The 20990-nt window shown below is 33.4% G+C and overlaps 1 protein-coding gene across 5 annotated transcripts in view; it reads right to left on the bottom strand.

The window, feature by feature from the left end:
- Positions 1–20990, bottom strand: part of Ca-beta (Calcium channel protein beta subunit) — a 483978-nt gene that overhangs the window by 384289 nt on the left and 78699 nt on the right. For 3 of the 5 annotated variants that reach the window (XM_074172644.1, XM_074172646.1, XM_074172649.1), the window contains exon 2: positions 20736–20891. In XM_074172644.1, the coding sequence (XP_074028745.1) occupies positions 20736–20891 (156 nt within the window). Of the gene's footprint in view, positions 1–10501; positions 10659–20735; positions 20892–20990 lie in introns of those variants that run through there. The other 2 variants (XM_074172648.1, XM_074172645.1) reach the window with 1 other exon arrangement.

Raw genomic sequence — 20990 nt, 5'->3', positions numbered from 1 at the left:
TTGTTATTGTCCACTAAAGTCAAAATATGTTCATGGCATTTATCCAATCTATGAGTTGAATGGATTTCAAGGTTGCAATCTAGTCAACAAAGTTTTGGAAAAAACTGCACAATGTTTGGATTATTCCTTCTTGAGGAAAGTTCCACCACCAGTCAAAATGTCAATGAAATCAAAGTACTAAAACTAAAGAATATTTAGAAAACACAGCAGGAGAACAGAATTTCTGAAAGAAAAAGAAATGATCAAAAGCACAAAGAAACGTATGGGACTCATCATCCGAATTTCAACAAATTCATACTATCAAAATAAAAATTTGTTCGAACCTCCTGAAACAAATTGAAATCAACGAAAGCGCAGGAGAAAATTTAAAAAATTTGTACAGATTGGCCGGGATCCCACCTTCAGCAGAAATTCAACAAAATCAAACCTAAAACTACAGGATATTGAAGTAAAGATCGATAAGGTTGATTTTCAAAGCAATCTTAAGAAGAGATCATTCCACGGACAAAACAATGCTGATGTTGAATGACTATTTCCAGCAACTCTAAACAAATAGAAATCCCTAGGAGCATAGAGAAACGGAAGCAGAAAGTAAATAGCAAACAAATATAAAATGATGGAGGAAAGATTAAATCAAAGAGAACAAAATCTGGTCCAGTAGAAAGTGATCGAATGGAACCTGAAATACCAAACGTATCGTCTACGTCATACGTTGACTGTGAGGACGAAGGTTGTTATATCTCGAAGTCTCAGCAACGAACGATGATAATATCTGCCGCAATAGCCGACCACGGCTTCCTATAGCCCTGATTTTGTTCTCTTCAATCGTGACTCCGGTCGTGAAAGCCTATGTTCTCACAGCCTATGTTCACAAATAATTTTGAAATAAATATTTTCTCTAGCACCTTCGCTGATTTTAACAATTCTAATCGAAACTTATTCGAAATTCCTGAAACAAAAAGGATGTAACGAAAGCACAAGGGATAGTATCAAATTATACGGGTTGATCTAGATTCCAGATCATACTAGATATGATACAAAAACTGAAGGATTTCAATGGTAAAAAAAAGGAAGCAAATGATTTCAAGAAATCGCAATCCCTAAAAAGAAATCTATGTGTAGAATACATCAATATCTTCACATTCGAGAACAGTTATTTCTGAGTTCAATGCCATTTTTAGTTGTCTTATGTTTTAAGATTATTCAAATATACAGTAATATTTTTTAAATAAACGAAAATTTCCATGAAAATGAAATACTATTCATTGAAAATAAAATGATAATAAGTATTCACTGATACTTGTGGATTAAATCATAAAATTTGCATTCGTTTGTGCAGTACCGAATACTAAAAGTACACCGGTGTATTTCATCAGTTCGAACTTCCATTGTTTAATATAGTATAAATTGATTTGAAATCCCTGAAAAAAAAAATTAAAAAAATTAAGCGAAAATAACAGTTTTATTAAACAAAAAACTGAAATTACAAAGAAATAACATACAAGCAACAACCAAAAAAATTAAAAATTGAAATATTAATAAAAGCTGAAAATTGAAAAATATCATTAACGAAAAAATGAAAAATTAAAATTAAAAGATTCCAAACCAAGTTACGTCACGACGTTTCAATTGTTAGTATCCACAATCGTCTTCGGGTGATAACTGGACTTATTCCTCCGAGATCTGACTATTTAAAGGTCATTCGAGTGCTTTCACCTACCCCCTCTTCCCTATCTCCGCTTCATTGGTTTTAGCGGGAGATGACCGTTTGGCGGGAGTTGGTTGTTTTTCGCTTGATTAGAGGTTTCTATATGTTACGTATCTCTACGTTAGCTTGAATAAATGCGTTGTTGGAGAACATATATGCGGCTTCTTTGAATTTTCTCCTAAACCAGTGTTCCTCTTTGTGGATGATTTCAGCTTGAGCCTACTAGATGTTATGTTGATGAGTCCAAACATGCTCTGCTATTCCGGATTTGCTGGTTTCTCCTCGCTGTGTTCGAACTGATGAAATAAACCACGAAACATTGACAACCGTCTTCAAACAAACAGTAAACCGGTGATCGAGCACTTGACAAACATTATCAGCATTTTTGGATCTCCAACTCGATTGATCGCTGACGCCGGAAAATAAGCTTTCGTATCCTCCAAACCTTCAGTAATTCTGCACAGAAAAGGAATACGTCACTATCATACAACTTTAGCTATGTCTAGAGCAAATGTTTTTGATAAATCCATACTTCATACGGTGGCAACGAGTGGGCGATGAGTGGGACAGAAATATCGATGAATTCCACCTTGGACAGTAAATAAAAATACCAGAAGCACCCCAGTCGAGATCTTTTTTGTTATCGAATTTAATACAATAGGTTACCGTTATGTGAATCATGTCACCGATACGCAAGTAATAGATGTGACAAAAAGTTACGTGAAAAATCCAAAGGACCATTCGCAGTGCAAGGGGTAATTGGTATAAGATCAGGGATGACTTGTGATCTGAGAGATATAAAACGGGCAAACGCTATGAAGCAGCCATAGTAATCGAACATATGAAGCCTTTCATAAACAGAACCGATGACAAATAGTAACTCTTGAAATACTGCATATGCAGTTCTGAAAAAACGTTTCTAAAACAACAACTTTTACGAGTCTAGTTCTATGGAAACTGAAATCACAAATGTCTGTTGAAATTTCTAAAACACTGACTATGTTCTTTGTTGTACATGACCAGTGTCCATCATAGTTTCCTAAAACACTCGCTCACACAAGCGCTGTTCCGTAGAAAGTTGTGGGAGGATGATGACAAATTTCTAAAACAATAACTCTCAGGAGCACAGTTCCGTAGAAATGGTCATCACTTCTGAGTAACATTCAGGTGTCTCAAACATTGGAAAGCTTTTTCATTCCTGAAGAAATCTAGGAAAATCAATTTTCCTGGCTGCATTGATGAATAATGATTTTGTTTTAGACTGAGGACTTTGAGGACAAGAACATGTAGGATGACAGGATGGCCGAATGTTAGATATTGGAGAATACTTCACCCTGTAGACATGCACGTGCACCCCTTCATGTTATTTAAATACATAAACATATAACAGAAACAAACGAAACAGTCAAGTATTCATTCAACGGATACATTTTGTAGAGTTCGAAACCTCAATAAATAGTTTGAATTTAGGAATTGTTTTGAAATATCTGTTTTCCAATACATGTCACATAGAAAACCAACAAGCTACGTTGTCGCTTCGATTCATTCATAGGTAACCCATACAGTTGATGTACAATCTGACAGTTTCAATAGCAAATATCCAACAAGTAAATAGTACACTTGATTTCATCTCCTAATCTTAATACAATCATCAATGTCGTCCGAAAAAAGTACAGTTATTCCCATCCCAAAAGCAAATAATGCAGTTGAAATGTCAGACTTCTGCCGATTATTGAGAAAGTTTTGGAAATTGTTGTACATGAACAAATTACTAGGTAATTTACTGAAAATAACCTGTTCATAGGAAATCAATCCGGATTTAGAGAACACCCACTCGTGTGAAACTGCCCTTCAATTAACAGTTTCAAAATGGAAGAATGAAATCGATAGCGATAAATTTATAGTAGCAGTGTTCCTTGATTTCAAGAGGGCATTTGAAACTATCGATAGGCAAATATTACTTCGTAAACTGAGATATTATGGAATCGATGAAGTAGCCTTGAGTTGATTCAAAAATTATCTCAATTGCAGGTCACAATATAGGCGTACCTCAAGGAAATGTCCTGGGATCACTGCTGTTTATAATTTACCTGATAATTTTACCTGATAATTTAATTGAATGGGTGTCAGAATTCAATTACTGTGACTACATTTGTGAGAAGACATCAAAAAAATTTTTTTTTTCTCCAGGATTCCATCGGAAGTTTCCATGTTTTCAAAACTAACAATATACAGAACCATTACACAGCCCCATATAATTTGAACGTATATTATTATTAGAAAAATTTTTATATACTATTTTTACCTTTTTGGACCTGTATATTTATATTAGGATTTCCTATTTTCAAATAAATAAAAATAAAAATAAAAAAAAAGTTAGTAGTAGACTCGTCTGAAAAAATAAACAATTTTTATTGACGTCAAGATTCACAAAGAATTTGAGAACATTCCAGTGCCTGCTGATGAGAACCTAAATCACAATCCATCACTTCCATCAACATTCTAAAATCTCAGAAGAAATCAGTAAACCTGCAACACTCAGTATCTGTACGAACCTTACGAAATCGAAATTCTCTCACAATGATCATTTCTCTGCAGAGCTATATCGTAGCACACCCGTTAAAAGCTTTCAGGTAATTACATCAATTTAGTTTTGAATACAAAGTACTCGAATATTCTTTTAAGCTTAAGATAATTCCTTCACGGTGTATACGACCAATGAATCTTTGATTTCTAAATGATTTACGCTTCCCTTTCGACATGACCGTTTTAAAAGCATTCGACTTGATTGATTACACGTGGTCGTTTCTTTTATTCAATTTGGAACGTCTATTTGAAAAGCGTGAAATCTATACGAAATTGATCCATTATTACTATTAATCTTTTATAATAAACCACGAAGTATACAAACAGAGAACGAAAAGCTGAATGAATATTGATGATAAAACATAACCGCAAAGTATAAGGTAAGCGATTGCAAGATTATTATAATTTATATCTAGGCTAAACCTTTCAAGGAATTAAGTGAGGTATTCTTCAAGTATGCTAATGGTAATAATTTCTCAACCTATTTTTTCATAATATTTGGGGTTTCACAACCGGTCTCTTATAAATCATTTGCTCTTTTTGATTTTTCTAATAAGCCATGTACTGCAAGTCATGACGTTTCGTATGCAACTGCGGCAGACATTATCAAAGGCGATGCAGCAACGGTCGAAGTGATTTACCTCGCTGCGGAACGTTAATTTATCATTTGTAGCAACGAAGACAGTACTGAAAGCAAAAAAGTAACTTTCAGACACAAACTGGAAGAAAAAGCCTTCCCGAAACAGCTACTTTCATATAAACATTTAATTACACGAAAGAATAATTCTTTCGAAACAAAAACTTTTATATGAACACAAAATTATGCAAAAATCACTTTTCTCTATTCGGTTTGTATTTCAAACATTCGATATGGAATTGAATCAGATATTATTCACAGGATTCCCACACAATATAGTAAATGAAAGAGGTAACATTTCACCTTACATGGAACACTGTCATCCTCACTGGTTGACATCCGATGTTTCGTCGTAAGACACTTGCCTTATCAACTCTTCAGTACCAATCTGGATAATATTATAAGCAAAAACACAATTTATTCATACAATTACGTCTTTATATCACATAATGAGTTTGATCTACTCATGTCCTCGATGACATCATCGTTATGACATTCATTCGCTTATTTGATTGAATCCCAGCCAAAGGAATCGTTTGTTTAAAGATGGTTGACAATGTTGCGTGGTTCGGACTTTCCTTGTCTAATATTATATAAATTGATTTGGAATCGCTGAAAAAATATGTAAGAAATTTTAAAAAAATTAACCGAAAAAATAACAATTCTATCGAACAAAAAACTGAAATTACAAAGGAATAACATACAAGCAATAACCAAAAAATAAAAAAAATTAAATATTAATACAAGCTGAAAACTGAAAAATATCATTAACAAGAAATGAAAATTAAAAATTAAAAGATTCCAAACCAAGTTACGTCACGACGTTTCGACCCGAAGACGATTGTGGATACTAACAACCGAAACGTCGTGACGTAACTTGGTTTGGAATCTTTTAATTTTTAATTTTCATTTCTTGTTACTAATATTTTTTAATTTTCTGCTTATATTAATATTTCAATTTTTTTATTTTGTGGTTGTTGCTTGTATGTTATTTCTTTGTAATTTCAGTTTTTCGTTAAATAGAATTGTTATTTTTCGGTTACTCATTTTTTTAACTTTCTACAGATTCTTTCAGGGATTTCAAATCAATTTATATTATATTAGACAATGCAAGTCCGAACTGATGAAATACAAAGGAATTATCTTTAAATTGAAAGGGATATATGTTTAGGAGAGATTGATTTGTATACAAAAACATGTGGGAATCTCTCAAAGAATAGAAGGAATCAATAAATTTCAAAAAAGTAATTCTATACAAAGATGTGTATTTTATGCAAAGTAACTTATAATAAACACAAACGGGGGAAAAAGCCTTCTCAAAATAGCTGGTATAATGTGATATTTCGAAAGTATGAATATTTTTCATTCAGTTACTAATCTAGAATTGTTGTTTGGTTTTCCTGTTGGCCAATGTATCATAATAAATCTGAATCATTCATATATGAAATAGAATGTTCTATGACTCTTATCCGTTTCTTGAAGTGGAATAGACGTTATTTATAACTTCTGTTGTTTTTTAGAAATAATCGAATCACAGATTTTGAATTTTAATCCCCGCTAGGGGCTTTGTTCACTAGATGGAGCTGTTACTAGTTACCAATCTTTCTCTTAGACGAAGTTTTTATACCTGCAGTCGAGACGCGAGTTCCAGGCACATTGCTGTTTGGGACGGGTCTTTCTTGCACTGATGAGAGGTTATACCTCAAAACCGGTCTGTAGGTCTACTCGACTGATTTCAGCATGATCCTGCTGCTTGCAGATGTAGCAAGACTAGCCTCTTGGAGTTATCTTCCATAAATGTCTGTCGAATATAATTCAATGTACAGTGTGGTATTAGTCGGGAAAGTAGTTGTTTTCCGCCAGGCATTCATAATAACCTACTGTGTAGGTAAGTTTTGTTGACAGCAATAACATTTATTGAAATATATTATAGAATGCTGCTAAAAAAACGGTATCTTATTGATTATTCCCAAATCAATAAAAAAATGTATTTTTTTATGTAATACCTACGGTGCATATGCCGAATAAAATCGTAGTTTTTTCCATCTAAAAGAACATACCATTTCAAATGATATTTTTTCAGTAACAAATTTCACATTTGGCCAACCGAAAAAGTTATAATTCTTAGCCAATGACTGTTGAAATATCAATCCAAAATTTATACAAAATTACGAAATAGTTTGTAGGAATAATAAGAGAAAAGAGAGATATTGTTATTCGCCTGACGGAAAAAGATTGAAAGAATGGACCATCATTATTCAGTCAATATATAGTGGAGAAAAACATACTGAAAACCTCTCGCCACAGCAATGAATTTTAATTCATTGCGTGACAAAAAGTTTTTTTTTAACAATTTTTGACAAATTTTCGATTTTCCACTGTGTTAATAATAATCGAAAACGTTGTAAAGTGGAAAATTCAATTGAAGCAATGCAATGTTTTTATATTTACATTCATTCGTATTCTTATTATTTGAAGTGAAAATAAAAATGATTTTTTCATAATGTTCAGCTCTATTTGTTTGAAAAATTGTTTCAAACAAATGTATATATTTGAAATTTTTTTGGAGGGATTTTTATCAGTGATGAATATTATGATTTTCAAAAACAAAATCGTTTCTTGAAACAAATTAATTTTTACGGTATATTTTTCAATACTACCAAACATAACTATGTATCGCTTTTAGTCAAAAAAAAGAAACATAAAAAAAATTGTACAAAATAGAGAAAAATTGTGACACATGATTGTTTTTGTTTTTTTTTTGATAGTATTGAAAAAATATATCGTAAAAACTAATTTGTGTGAAATGATTATTAAATATATAATGAAAATGTGAGAAAAACATTTTCAGAATGTCAAATAGAAATAAATACCATGAAGAAAAAAACGTTCGTTAATGTTCATAGCAAAATTTAACATCAAATCAACAAATGCGTTTTCAGGCGATAAAAAAAATTAAGAAACGATTTTGTTTTGAAAAATCATAATGTTTATAGCTGATAAAAATTCCCCCAAAAAAATTTCAAAAGTCTTATAAACAATACATTTGTTTTTTACAATTTTTCAAACAACCAGAGCTAAAAATTATGAAAAATCAATTTTATGCAACTTTGAATAATGAGAATATGAGTAAATTTAAATATTGAAAAAATAATGTCATTGCTTCAATTAAATTTCTCACTTTCTAACGTCTTTGATTATTGATAACAAAGTAGATAATCAAATTATTTAAATTTTTCCAACAGGAATCTTTTTGGAAGGCTTTCAAGAAGTGAACAAAATTTGAGGTTTTCAGTTTAAAAATTATCAGGGTTTTTAGGTGAATTTAAAACTTTAAAAAATTAGTCAACTAACTAAAGTATATCTAATAAAATAATCACGAGAAAAATTGTTTTCTATGGATTTCCGTATATTCAAGTGTCTATAAGGTATGTGAAATTTTTTTCTTAATAATGGTATTTAATAGGTCAAAATAATTTTTATCATTCAAAGGTCTGTATTGGTCAGAGTTCCTTAATATTCATAGCAAAAATCAACATCAAATCAACATATGCGTTTTTAGGCAATAAAAAAAATTTTAAGAAACGATTTTGTTTTGAAAAATCATAATGTTCATAACTGATAAAAGTTCCTAAAAAAAAATTTCAAATGTCTTATGAACAATACATTTGTTTTTTACAATTTTTCAAACCACTAGAGCTAAAAATTATGAAAAATTAATTTTATGTAACTTTGAATAATGAGAATATGAGTAAATTTAAATATTGAAAAAATAATGTCATTGCTTCAATTAAATTTCTCACTTTCTAACGTCTTTGATTATTAATAACAAAGTAGATAATCAAATTATTTAAATTTTTCCAACAGGAATCTTTTTGGAAGGCTTTCAAGAAGTGAACAAAATTTGAGGTTTTCAGTTTAAAAATTATCAGGGTTTTTAGGTGAATTTAAAACTTTAAAAAATTAGTCAACTAACTAAAGTATATCTAATAAAATAATCACGAGAAAAATTGTTTTCCATGGATTTCCGTATATTCAAGTGTCTAGAAGGTATGTGAATTTTTTTTCTTAATAATGGTATTTAATAGGTCAAAATAATTTTTATCATTCAAAGGTCTGTATTGGTCAGCGTTCCTTAATATTCATAGCAAAAATCAACATCAAATCAACATATGCGTTTTTAGGCAATAAAAAAAATTTTAAGAAACGATTTTGTTTTGAAAAATCATAATGTTCATAACTGATAAAAGTTCCCCAAAAAAAATTTCAAATGTCTTATGAACAATACATTTGTTTTTTACAATTTTTCAAACCACTAGAGCTAAAAATTATGAAAAATTAATTTTATGTAACTTTGAATAATGAGAATATGAGTAAATTTAAATATTGAAAAAAAATGTCATTGCTTCAATTAAATTTTTCACTTTCTGACGTCTTTGATTATTGATAACAAAGTAGATAATCAAATTATTTAAATTTTTTCAACAGGAATCTTTTTGGAAGGCTTTCAAGAAGTGAACAAAATTTGAGGTTTTCAGTTTAAAAATTATCAGAGTTTTTAGGTAAATTTAAAACTAACTAAAGTATATCTAATAAACTAATCACGGGAAAAATTGTTTTCCATGGTTTTCCGTATATTCAAGTGTCTACAAGGTTTGTGAATTTTTTTTCTCAATAATGATATTTAATAGGTTAAAATAATTTTTATTATTCAAAGGTCTGTATCGGTCAGCGCGTGCGGAACGCGCATTTCCCGCTTTAAGCGCGCCTCTAAATTAAAATTATAAATATAGGTGATAGTGTTCCGGGTGGTGGGCCTTTTTTAGGATAGTTCCCCCTTTTGAAGGATCTTTTTTCAAATTTCGGATATCTTCAATATTTTTCGAGATATTTGCAAAAAACCAAAGCCCCCTTTTTTTACTGAATTGTTTAACACTTGAAATTTTTCAAAAAGTTGCTCGAGGTCATTTCGAATCGGATGAGCCCTAGATCATAATTTTCGGTGCCCTTACACAAAAGTTCCAAAAAAAAAAGATCTTGTGACCCAGACACATTGAAAATTAGTTTCGAAAAGATCCCAGAGACGATGTCTTCTCTTTGTCACTTATTACCACATAAGATAATTTACAATCTAAAGTTGTTTTTTTGACACATCTATTGTTGAATGTACCTACTAGTGACTATTATAATTTACTGAAATCAATTGAATCCAGTTGAACTTTTGTGTGAGAAATAGAAAAACTGTATGATACATCAAAATTACGAGCAATAAATCAGATCGGATTAGAGAGCGAAAGATTAAATCTAGCGGTCAATCCAGTTGAAAAAGTGTATCCGAATATTTCTTCACAATGGTATCGTACTTGAAGAGGCAATAAACATCCATGAGACTTTGAATAATGGCCAAGTACGTGGTTATTTGGAGATAATGAGCACCTACTCGATTGTGAAAGTTGTTGCTTATCTTGAACCATGGTTCATGTTCATGATGGATGTTCATTTGCCTTTGAATCATTAGACATGGATATTCATGTTTCAAAAATTATTTATGTTCAGAAAAAAGTACTCACAATATCCAACTGTCTCAGGAATTCTTGTGCCAGCAGGCAATTCCTAGTTGATGGAAAATTAGCGTTTAAATCCATGCTGAATAAATATAGGAACACTCCCAGACACCTCACACCATTTAAATTGTCGCGCACTAGATGAAAACTATCAGGATCTGACCAAAATTGAAAACAGAATCGTATATACATAGAGTTTTTTCATTTATTATTTACTCTTTTTGCTTGAAAAAAATACAATGACACACAACGTTTATTTCGAGAAGACACTATCTATTTTGAATACAGCTGGGTGTGTTTTCATAATCGAAATCATTCTAAATGCTGAAAGAATAAAGATTGTGAAATGAAGAATATTTGAAATAGATAGGAGTTCGATGATATTCATAACAATCACCAAAAAAATGACGAAAGAAAGTTTTTTTTCTATTTGAAGATTTACAGTGAAGAAAAACTCAAAGTCATTACCACAAATTAATATTTCCCCCAGCTGTTATAACGGTGAAACCATCAATCAGTACATGTTTCGAACCAATATAGGTTCATCATCAGTTAATTCGTTAAAAATTATGGAGAAGACAATTTTTATAATGAAGAAAAGAAAATTATCACATGTTACCAATGGTAATTGGTCACAGTGACATATGTCAATTATAATGAAAATTTTTATGTTCAGTAATATGAAGGGAGATTATAATATCCTAGGTAAAAATGACTGAAGTATGGAAGGCTTGGAGCCTTCATACCCACTGATTAACATCAAAAACCAAAAAAACTCTCCATGAAAACGAATTCTAATGAAAGAGTTTTTCGTTTTCGATTTTGAATGTAACTAGTAGGTATAAAGGTTCCAAGCCTCCCATACTTCAGTCATTTGTAGTTGGAATGTTATAAATTTCCTTCATATTGGTAAATATATAAATTTTCATTTCTCCATTATACAAATTTTCTCCTCCATAATTTTCAACAAATTAGCTGATGATGAACATATATAGGTTCGAAACATGTACTGATTGATGGTTTTACCGTTCTAATATCTGAGGGTGATATTAAGTTGTGAAGACGATTTTGAGTTTTTGTTCATCGTAAATCTACTGCACTCCATTTCAAAATATAATGGACTTCTACCACAGGATGACTTGAAGAGACCCTAACCATAATAAAGCATCCTCAACTTGAAAAGTAGACGAATTATTATTCTTGGATGATCTAGTCATAAGAAACACCGATAAGAGTTCAGAATTTGATGTATATGTATAGGAGGTAAACAAGTACTTTCAGATATAGCTCTGAACCGTTGTCCACAACAAAAAAGGCGTGACTACATTTTCTTGTTCATAAGGACGTTTCCCTTGAGCAAAAAAGAGGTGATATCAAGGAGAAAACTGTCAATGAAATCGCTAAAATTGACAAGTATTCTCGACTTTTCAGAAAGACGCAGGCTCAAAATTAATAGTTCTTCCATTCCATTTCAAAATACAAGTATTGAGCAACCTGTGAAACAAGACGACAGGAAAAGGAAAGTTTGAAATTCACGAAACTAGCTGTGAGGATTGGGATTCAAATATGTTGGTCAAACTGAGCGGACTGTAATAGCTCGTTACAAGGAACATGTTTTACATGTTTGATTGTATAGACCAGAGATGGCCAGTATTGGTCAACAATCTGTAGAGAAAGGCCCCAAAATAAGTGAGGGATGCTTGAAATTGTTGAAGCCCATACATGTCAATAAGTTTTCAGATTTCTTCGACAGTTAATAATGGACGGTGATAAAGGTCCCATTCCTAACTGAACTCTTACGTAATTACAGGTAGAAAACGGGTTATGTGAGGTGATGACTCGTGTAGGTACATGAAAAACATTAATATAGTCGTTCAAAAGAGTCTTAGTTACCTCCTAATAATGCTAACTTCGTTACGAAACTCTTGTCGAGAGCCAGTATTTTTGTTCTGGCGGGAAAAATTTTTCAATAGAATTCATATGAATATACGAAGACTTTTTCGAAATCGATATGATCATATGTACTGGTATGAGGATTAACTTCAATCTCATTTAAAACAGCTTCTTCAATTTGAACTGTTCGTACCGTTGCAGGCCTCCCAATGACAACCGTTGATCTTTTAAAGCAGCCTGTTTCAGAAAGTGCATGGGGACGTACAAAAGTTCTTCTGTTAGGCACTACACGCTGAGGAAATATTTCTTGGTAAATGCGTCTTGCATCATTCAAGTTTCTGTGAGCCATACCATAACAGAAATGCATATCTGTCATTTCACTGTTAGTAAATTGAACCATGTTTTACAAAAATGGTTCGAAAAATAACCACTAAACACACTTTTTATAAAAATTATAAATTAAAAGCTTATAAAGCTGACAACAACTGTCAAGTTGTTTATTAAATGCTGCAATCGTTTTCCAAGGCAACCGTCGATTATTATTTATGGTATTTTCAGAAGAGTGCGAAATTCAATGATGCGGCGCGGCGGCTAGACGGTTGTATTGAAGCCGAAGGAGGCCATTTCCAACACTTAATTTAGTGCAATTAGTTAGTCTAGATGTTATTGTTATTTGATTATTTGTTGTTATTGTTACATAATTAGAAATGAAAAATTGTAAAAATAATAATTTCAAAAAGAAACATTCAATTCCCCATATTATTCCTTGTGAGGTCCAGGGATATGCAATTAGGTCGACTTTTTTTTTAACTAAGCAAGATACGAAAAAAATTCCAGTGACAAAAAAGTTGTATTTCTTATTGTTCAATCCAAAGAAATAATGAAAATTGCACAAAAGTCAGTGGCGTACATTTTTAAATCAAAAATATTTGTTCAAATCCCGCTCGAGACGCCACTGGACTTAATAAATTGAATCACGTTCTGGATAAATTAGCTCCTCAATGTTATAAATACCATTGCCAAATAACAACAAAATTAGGTGGAGGATATTTAAGATATTTACGAATATTTTTTTTTAACACCCTGTATCTTGAGAACGAAGGATTTGCGGACCTATGGTTATATGAACATTCAGTCTTAAAATAACCTAAAAAATCGTCTGTTAAATTTATGATACATACTTAATTAACATCCTGTATAATTGTTTTATCAAACTGGGTGTTCTGTTCGAACAAAGTACCGCACCCCAGGAAATGAAGGTACGTGTAAACGACCATTGACAACGACGTGTGTTCGCTTAATGGGCTCTGGAGCAGTTGATACCTGACCCTAATTTTCATCGAAAAATCATATTCAGCAATGAGGCCCATTTCTGAATGAATTGTCAAATTTGGGACGATTCCAATCCACATGAGATCCAAGAGCACCCAATGGATTCCGCAAAAGTCACTGTTTGGTGTAGATTTTGTGCTGGCGGCGTCATCGGTCCATATTTCTTTGAGAACCACGTTGGTCAGGTCATCACTGTCAACGGTGAGTAGTATAGGTCGATAATTACCAACTTCTTTTGGTCTGAATTGAATGATCTGGAGACCAACGACATATGCCACGCACGTGCGTGGCACATTGGAAATTCTGCACAAGCGATTTGAAGGCATGGACATCTCACGTAGCGATGACCGAGATCGTGCAATTTGACCCCGTTAGACTTTTTCTTGTGGGGTTTTCTTAAGTCGCAGGTTCTTGCGAATAATCCATATACCACAGTGGTCTACAGCCTCAGAGTCATGAAAAATTGAATGGAGATAAAGAATAACCCAAAGATTTTGTGAATAAGGCAATTTAAAGAACAAGAGAATAACAACTGTCATCACAAAACAAACTTGCACAAAAATCAGACATCTACAAAAACAACCACATTTTTCTATCATAGATCTTCATTGCCTCAAAGTAAACCAGCGAATGAAGACTTCAACCATAAAAGAATGGAAGATAAAAAATATAGAAAAATTAAATGTGAAAAATCTAAGTGGAAGAAGAAGGTGTACATAAGATAAATTGAGACAATGAAAGAATTTTGATGACATAACCTGACACAGAGAAAAGAAAACTAGTGGAAACGGCTTATATAATGTAGAATGTAAATCGTACTATAACAATACTAAACAATACGGTTGTTCCGGTTTTGTAAACTTTCAAGTGGAAATCTCACATTAACGTGTGTTTTAATAATACGTTGTAATGGATTTTCATCAAGTATTGGTTAGTTCTATCTTATTAATGAGACTATAGTTTTTCTTTGTCAATTGATTATGATCAAAGTTGGATGTTTGTAAAGAAGGGTGCTTAACTGGGAAAGTTTCACGTCAGATAGGATTCTTAACAATCAGTGTACATACTATTCATGCAGTTTATTAAAAAATTTGAGAAAGGGTACAGAGTTAGTTTCTGAAACGTTATACAAAGGTGATATATTTTCATTTGTTTTGAAATATAAAGGCAAAATTTACAAGTTGGTTAAAGCTCTATCTGAATTTTATTGAAACACAGTAGCCTATTTCATTACAAGTAGTAATTTGATTTTCATATTTGAGTAATTTCAAAAAATTTGCTGAAGAGCTTGCCATAAAAGTCACCTAGGGAAATTTTTAAAATATTTGGACTCGTTCAGGATCTGAAAATGTGCCTAGATCATCAGTAGTTCAAAAGTAGCACTAACCTGGCCACCGAATACATGAATAAATACAGTTCTTGACAAGATGTCAAGTATATTTCTATTTCATAGTAATAAGTACGGAACACCCTGAAACCACCAACAATGAACACATAATATTGAACTGAAACCTCTTTTCACCAGAGTGTTTCTCAAAACTCTGTTACTCTTAGCTGAAATCGAGTTCGTTCAACTCAAATACGTGTTCGAATAGAATTACAAGAATTTGTATGTAATAAAATATTGCCTCTGATCATTTTAGATAGGTGCGTCTCATGTACTTGACTAACTTTACGATAATTATCTTTGATCTCCGAAATGAACGCAGGAAAATGTATGGTAATTGCCTTTTTCTATTTTTAATTACTACATGGCCCGGCTACATGGAGACTGAGGTATCGAAAGATAAAACAATTTTGTTTAGTCAAGACAACGACAAAATAAAAGAGAAGTATTTCCTACTGGTTGAAGTAAATTTATTTATATGTTGAGACCACGCAATAATAAAAAAAAAGAAAATTCGTCAATCAATAAAATGATGTATACTTATTGTCAATAGATATATATCCTCAAGAGTGTGTCATGTTTTATTAACTATCTAGACCCGTACCCTCGTAAATCTTTAAAAATTGTTACGAAATCGTGGATTTTATATGTTTTGCAGTATTAAAATCAGAATTGACAATTGGGAGTACCAAACTATGAGAAAGGTCCTCAATGAAAAGCACCGTGAAGTTTTCAAAACAAATATAAAGAGTTCCGGTTTTGTCGGAAATATGTATGACTTATTGCTCGAGTAGAAATTCTTCGTAGAGTGTGACCTGTGAAAAATTCATTTTCGTGAAAAACCGAACAAGGACAATTTTTTCCACAATAAATGCTCGTTTCATTGAACAATTCTCATATTTTTCATTTTGTGTTTCAGTTGGTGTGCTAAAGAATAGCAGGTCAGAGTAAAATTTGGAAATAGATTCGATATAATATAAACCTCTATGTATTTTGAATTGTTCACCCTATTTTATTTCCGTGTCTTAGATCAACATTAACTTATTTTTTTCGTGATTTTTATGCTGTTATTGAATTCATCCTCTTCAAAATTATCAACATAGGCCCAATTAGAGAATTAGATGTAATTTTTTAGATGTTATTTTTTTAGGAATTGAATCAAGATTATCTTAAAATTATTCAGTATCACGCAATCAATATATACTTACATTTACTGTTGCGTAATTGAATAAATGACTGGATTTGGGGATCTAAATTTTGTATTTTTGTTATCAAAACGTTCTTTTTCTAACCACCAAACAAAAAGAGCTTTCTTAACTTCATGCTTGAATCGAGGTTGGGATTTGATAAAAAATTCCGAGCCATTCATAAAAAATATTCTAATTTCTCCAACATTTTTTTACATGCCGAATTATATATTGGGTATCACAATTCAGAAAGAGATAAGAAAACTAAAAATGGTACAAAAAGAACCACAATAACAAACTCTTCTTATTGACACTTCCTCCAGCGCTACCTGGCCACTTGGGCATGTATCTTTAAAATAAATTAGCGACCCGAGCTAGGTTCGCATGAGTAGAAAACTAAAAAATTAAAGTATGGAGGCTATTTTCCGGGTTTTCTGGCCGTGGTCTGCAGGTTTTTATGCCTGACGTTTCGCTACTGCTGCGGTATACATTTTCAAAGGTAATGTGGTACCGGTCGCAATACCCGAGCTGGTGATCTGGTTCTTGTTCCTGTTGTATCCAACGCATCAACTATTTCCCCCCCATGCCCCTCCCGGGTTGTGTGCCCAGGTCGCAAGCTCCCTCCTTACGGAATCGCTTCCGCAGGTTTGGACCTGGCGACCCTTTCCTTCCACCCTCGTTTCTTAAGGAAACGGTCCTCAATCCAGCTGCTAGGTACTTCAGCAAGATTGATGTCTAACTTCTTTTGGTTGGAAACCAGCCTTTAGGTGCTTTCATTTCCCTATCTAACTTCTCGTTTTAAATTTTTATTTGGCTTTTGTTTGTCGCGGTATTCCTAACTGAATTTTTGCATGGGGGCCCCCAAAACTAACGGCGGCCAGAATTGTGAATGACGGGCGTTTCTCAGTGAAGCTGAGAGAATGTGATTTGAAAGTGAGTCGCGGTTTTCCTGAAAGAGAATATATGGTTACTACACTTTAAAATGTTATACTTGCCGGAGCCGCCTGACGGCGACTCGTGGGGGCGGTCTCTGGTTTTGTTTAGTCGGCCTTGGATGTTTGTCCCTTTCTCGGAACCTGGGGTCATCCATGTTCAACGCCTCGTGTAGATCGCGAAACGCTGGATTTAAGTGCGATCTGATTCTATCGAACGTGCTTTCTGCATGTTCTCTCATATACACGTCCACATATTGCGTGTCCAGGTCTAGGTCCCTGTATATGTATCTGTTTGGAACATTCAACTATTTCCGTGCTGGGCGCTCTATTTATATCGCTCTTAATTGTATTACCTGTTCATGTTCCTATACCTCTAAGGACAGGTAGCCAGCTTTTATTAATATTCATTATCTCTTCTTTTCTATGGAAATTATCCCTATGCTTTTGAATCTCTATTGCCTCTCTCTATATTCTTGGGTAGTAAATTTGGGTACAGTCGAGTATTACTGTGTCTCCTAATGAGATAATGTGGGTACCTTCTTTGTTGAGAGCATGTTCGGCCACAGCCGACTTGTCGGTTTGTCCGAGGCGACAGTTTCTCCTGTGTTCGGAGAGACGAGTCCCTATACTTCGTTTTGTGGTTCCAATGCAGACCGACCCGCAGCTACACGGAATCCGGTATACCCCTGACGTTGCTAGAGGTTATCTAGGGTCTTTCGCTTGCCTGAAACTTTGCCTGATACTTTTGTTGAAAGTTTACATTCTCCGCAAAAACGAAAGGTATTCTGAAGAAATAAGGGCTGGAAGTCTGGCACTAGGACATTTTAAAACAATCCAGAACATTCGATAGTATTCGAAAGCATTCCATAACATGCCGAAACATTCTGGAATGTTGTGAAATGTTCGGGAATAGTCTGGAAAGTTCGGGAAAATCCCATACTATTATGGTACGTGAAGAAGGTTCCCTTTTTTACCTGAAGGGCGTGCTTTTGAAGATATGAGGGCTAGAAGTAACGCTTTCTAGAAAGTTCCAAACCAATACAGAACATTCGAGTGTATTCCAAAATATTCTACAATGGGGATGAGTGTTAGACCCAATTCCACAATATTCCAGTAATCTGGAATGTGGAAGAAAGTTTAGAAATATTATGAAACGTTTGGAAACACCCCGAAACAGATCCTAAGGAAACGATCAAGGGTGGTGGAGCTTTGTAACCAATCCAAGAGGAAGTTTCTGTTTCCTCCTGAACGGCATGTTGTGAAAGATATAATGGCTCGAAGTTCGCTCTCTATACATTTCTAGAACATTCCGAAACATTCATGAGTATTCGCGAGCATTCAATAACATTCCTAAATATACCGGAACATTCCAAAACATTCGGGAATGTTCCGGAATGATCTGAAACGTTAACGAACATTCAGCAACATCCCAAGACATTTTGGCCATTCTAGATCAATCTTGAATGCTGTGGAATGTTCGAAGTAATTTTGGACAATTTGATTTTATTTGTATGGTTGGTGTTACTTATTAGTAGGGGTATTTAAAGCAAGACCCACCGACCTCTCTGGATACCCCAGCTGGTAACTGATAATGATCTTGAATAAAATTCACTCAAACAAAAGGACACTTACACCTAGCAATTTTAATTTTGAAGTGACACAAAAATGTGAACTCAACTATCAAAGTGATTCACTATTTAAAAATGCAATTGCTCGCACTGGTAGTATCACAACCCCGACTACTCACGAATAGTATCGTCTCATTTCAACCAGTTCACACAAAACATCAATCACTACGTAGTATCAAGCAAAGTCGATTCCCGCTGTCTGTCCCTATGTCTGCTCAGATCTTTGAAACTACTCATCAGATTTTGATGCGGGTTTTATTATTAGATAAAGTGATTCAAGAGGAAGGTTTTAGTGTATATAGTAGAAAAACACTGATAATTTCAGAGGTTTCTAATATGATATCGTAAATCAACACGTTTTCTTGCGCTTCCATTGCAAACGCTGACTGAACCCTACGAGTTAGATTAAAAAATGTACTACACTATTGTACACCTTAAAAAGGTCTACAAAAATTCCGCGATAGCATAAGTCTCTGTATATAGATGAATATGGTTATTTATAGCATGTTATTCAAAAGAATATTTTCGAAGATATTACAGATTTGAAATTCAAAATTAAAATCGTGTGGTTACCGAAATTCGATAAAATACACTCAAAACTTATTTCATGTTGAGGTATTGATATAAGAAAGTGAGCAAAAACCATAGCACTGTTCTTTTCAGATGGTATCCTTTACAAAATTGTAAATGATTTCCGTGGCAACGTTAGTTTAAAACGCTTCGTCAACTTGTTGTGTATTTAACAACAGTAGTTGTTAGTATTTTAATTTAAGTTTAAAGTTCGTTAACTTCAAGTCTGACAGATTGTTAGACTAACTGAAATGCATAAAATAACAGTTTTACAAATGATTGGTTACTGAGATAAAACCCGAACACAACAGAAAGTAGCTCGCCTATTTCATGATAAATTTTCTAATTTACTGGCAATATCTCAAGGAACAATAAGCAAAATAGAGAAGCAGTTTCACGAGCTTGGTCATGCAATGAGTGATGAACTTAAATTGTTTGGGTTTGAGGAAAACCCACATACATCGAGTAGACCGACATCCATTAGATATGTTAGCCATACATCGATAGTAAACATATTTAAAGAAAATAAAATGCATCCCTATAAAATGATACCTACTCAGGAGCTCATGGAAGACGATTTTGATAGAAGAACTTACTTTTGTGAGCAAATGATGAATATGTTGGATAACAATATCATCCAATTAGAAGACGATGTTTTCTGATGGGTGTACTTTGTCTCTCAACGGTCATGCTAATCGGCAAAATTGCCGCTACTGGTCAACGGAAAATCCTCACTGAATGAGAGAAGAACACAGGCAATACCCTCAAAAGGTTAATGTTTGGGCAGGGATTGTAGGAAACCATATCACTGATCCCTTTTTCATTGAGGGCAACTTGAATAGCGATAATTATTTGGCACTACTTCAAAATGATGAATGTCATTCCAAGTTTAGCAAATTTATATCTTGTTCCAACGAATCCTTCAGTTCCAGTGATTACGATATGGTTTCAGCAGGATGGAGCACCACCACAATACCAAGTTAATGTCCGGCAATACCTCGATACAACATTTCCCAATCGGTGGATAGGGAAATGTTGTCTTAGATTTTCCAACCTGTGTATGTACTTAGCGGTTAGGCAATATTTTTCCGGTGATCACAATAAAAGTATTTCTATTCGTAATGGAACGTAGTTTCACGAATAACTCGCTCAAATATTCGAAGACTACACTAAATATTCAAGGAGACTGATTTTGGCTACTCTCGTGGGTTAGTTTGTCTATGCATTCTTGAAAATATTTTACGAAATAAACATTTTTTGCATTCGTGATGCTTATGAGAGAAGACGAAATTTGAAATCTCAACTTACCTGTCGTTTGACACTGGAGGAACTATCACTGAGACTTCCGGAAGCGTTGTACCTGCGTGTCCGGTGCTTGAGGCGAGCTCCCGGAGCGAAAACTGGAGCTTGACCTCCAGTTGCGACAACTCCTTCTAGGATTCCACCTTCTGCACTTGAGAGCCCCTACAAATATGAAAAAATGGTGTAGGTTACCCTCCTCTGAAGTGTTTATGCATAGTTTGAATGATGACAACTTTTTTAGGTTAAGAGTCTGAAGCAACT

This window comes from Leptinotarsa decemlineata, unplaced genomic scaffold (genome assembly GCF_025532065.1).
Source record: "Leptinotarsa decemlineata unplaced genomic scaffold, Ldec_3_MD MMD2_tig00000133_RagTag_RagTag, whole genome shotgun sequence".
NCBI classification, from domain to species: domain Eukaryota; kingdom Metazoa; phylum Arthropoda; class Insecta; order Coleoptera; family Chrysomelidae; genus Leptinotarsa; species Leptinotarsa decemlineata.
Note: the sequence above shows the minus strand (reverse complement) of the source record. Positions and strands in the feature narration are given on the sequence as shown.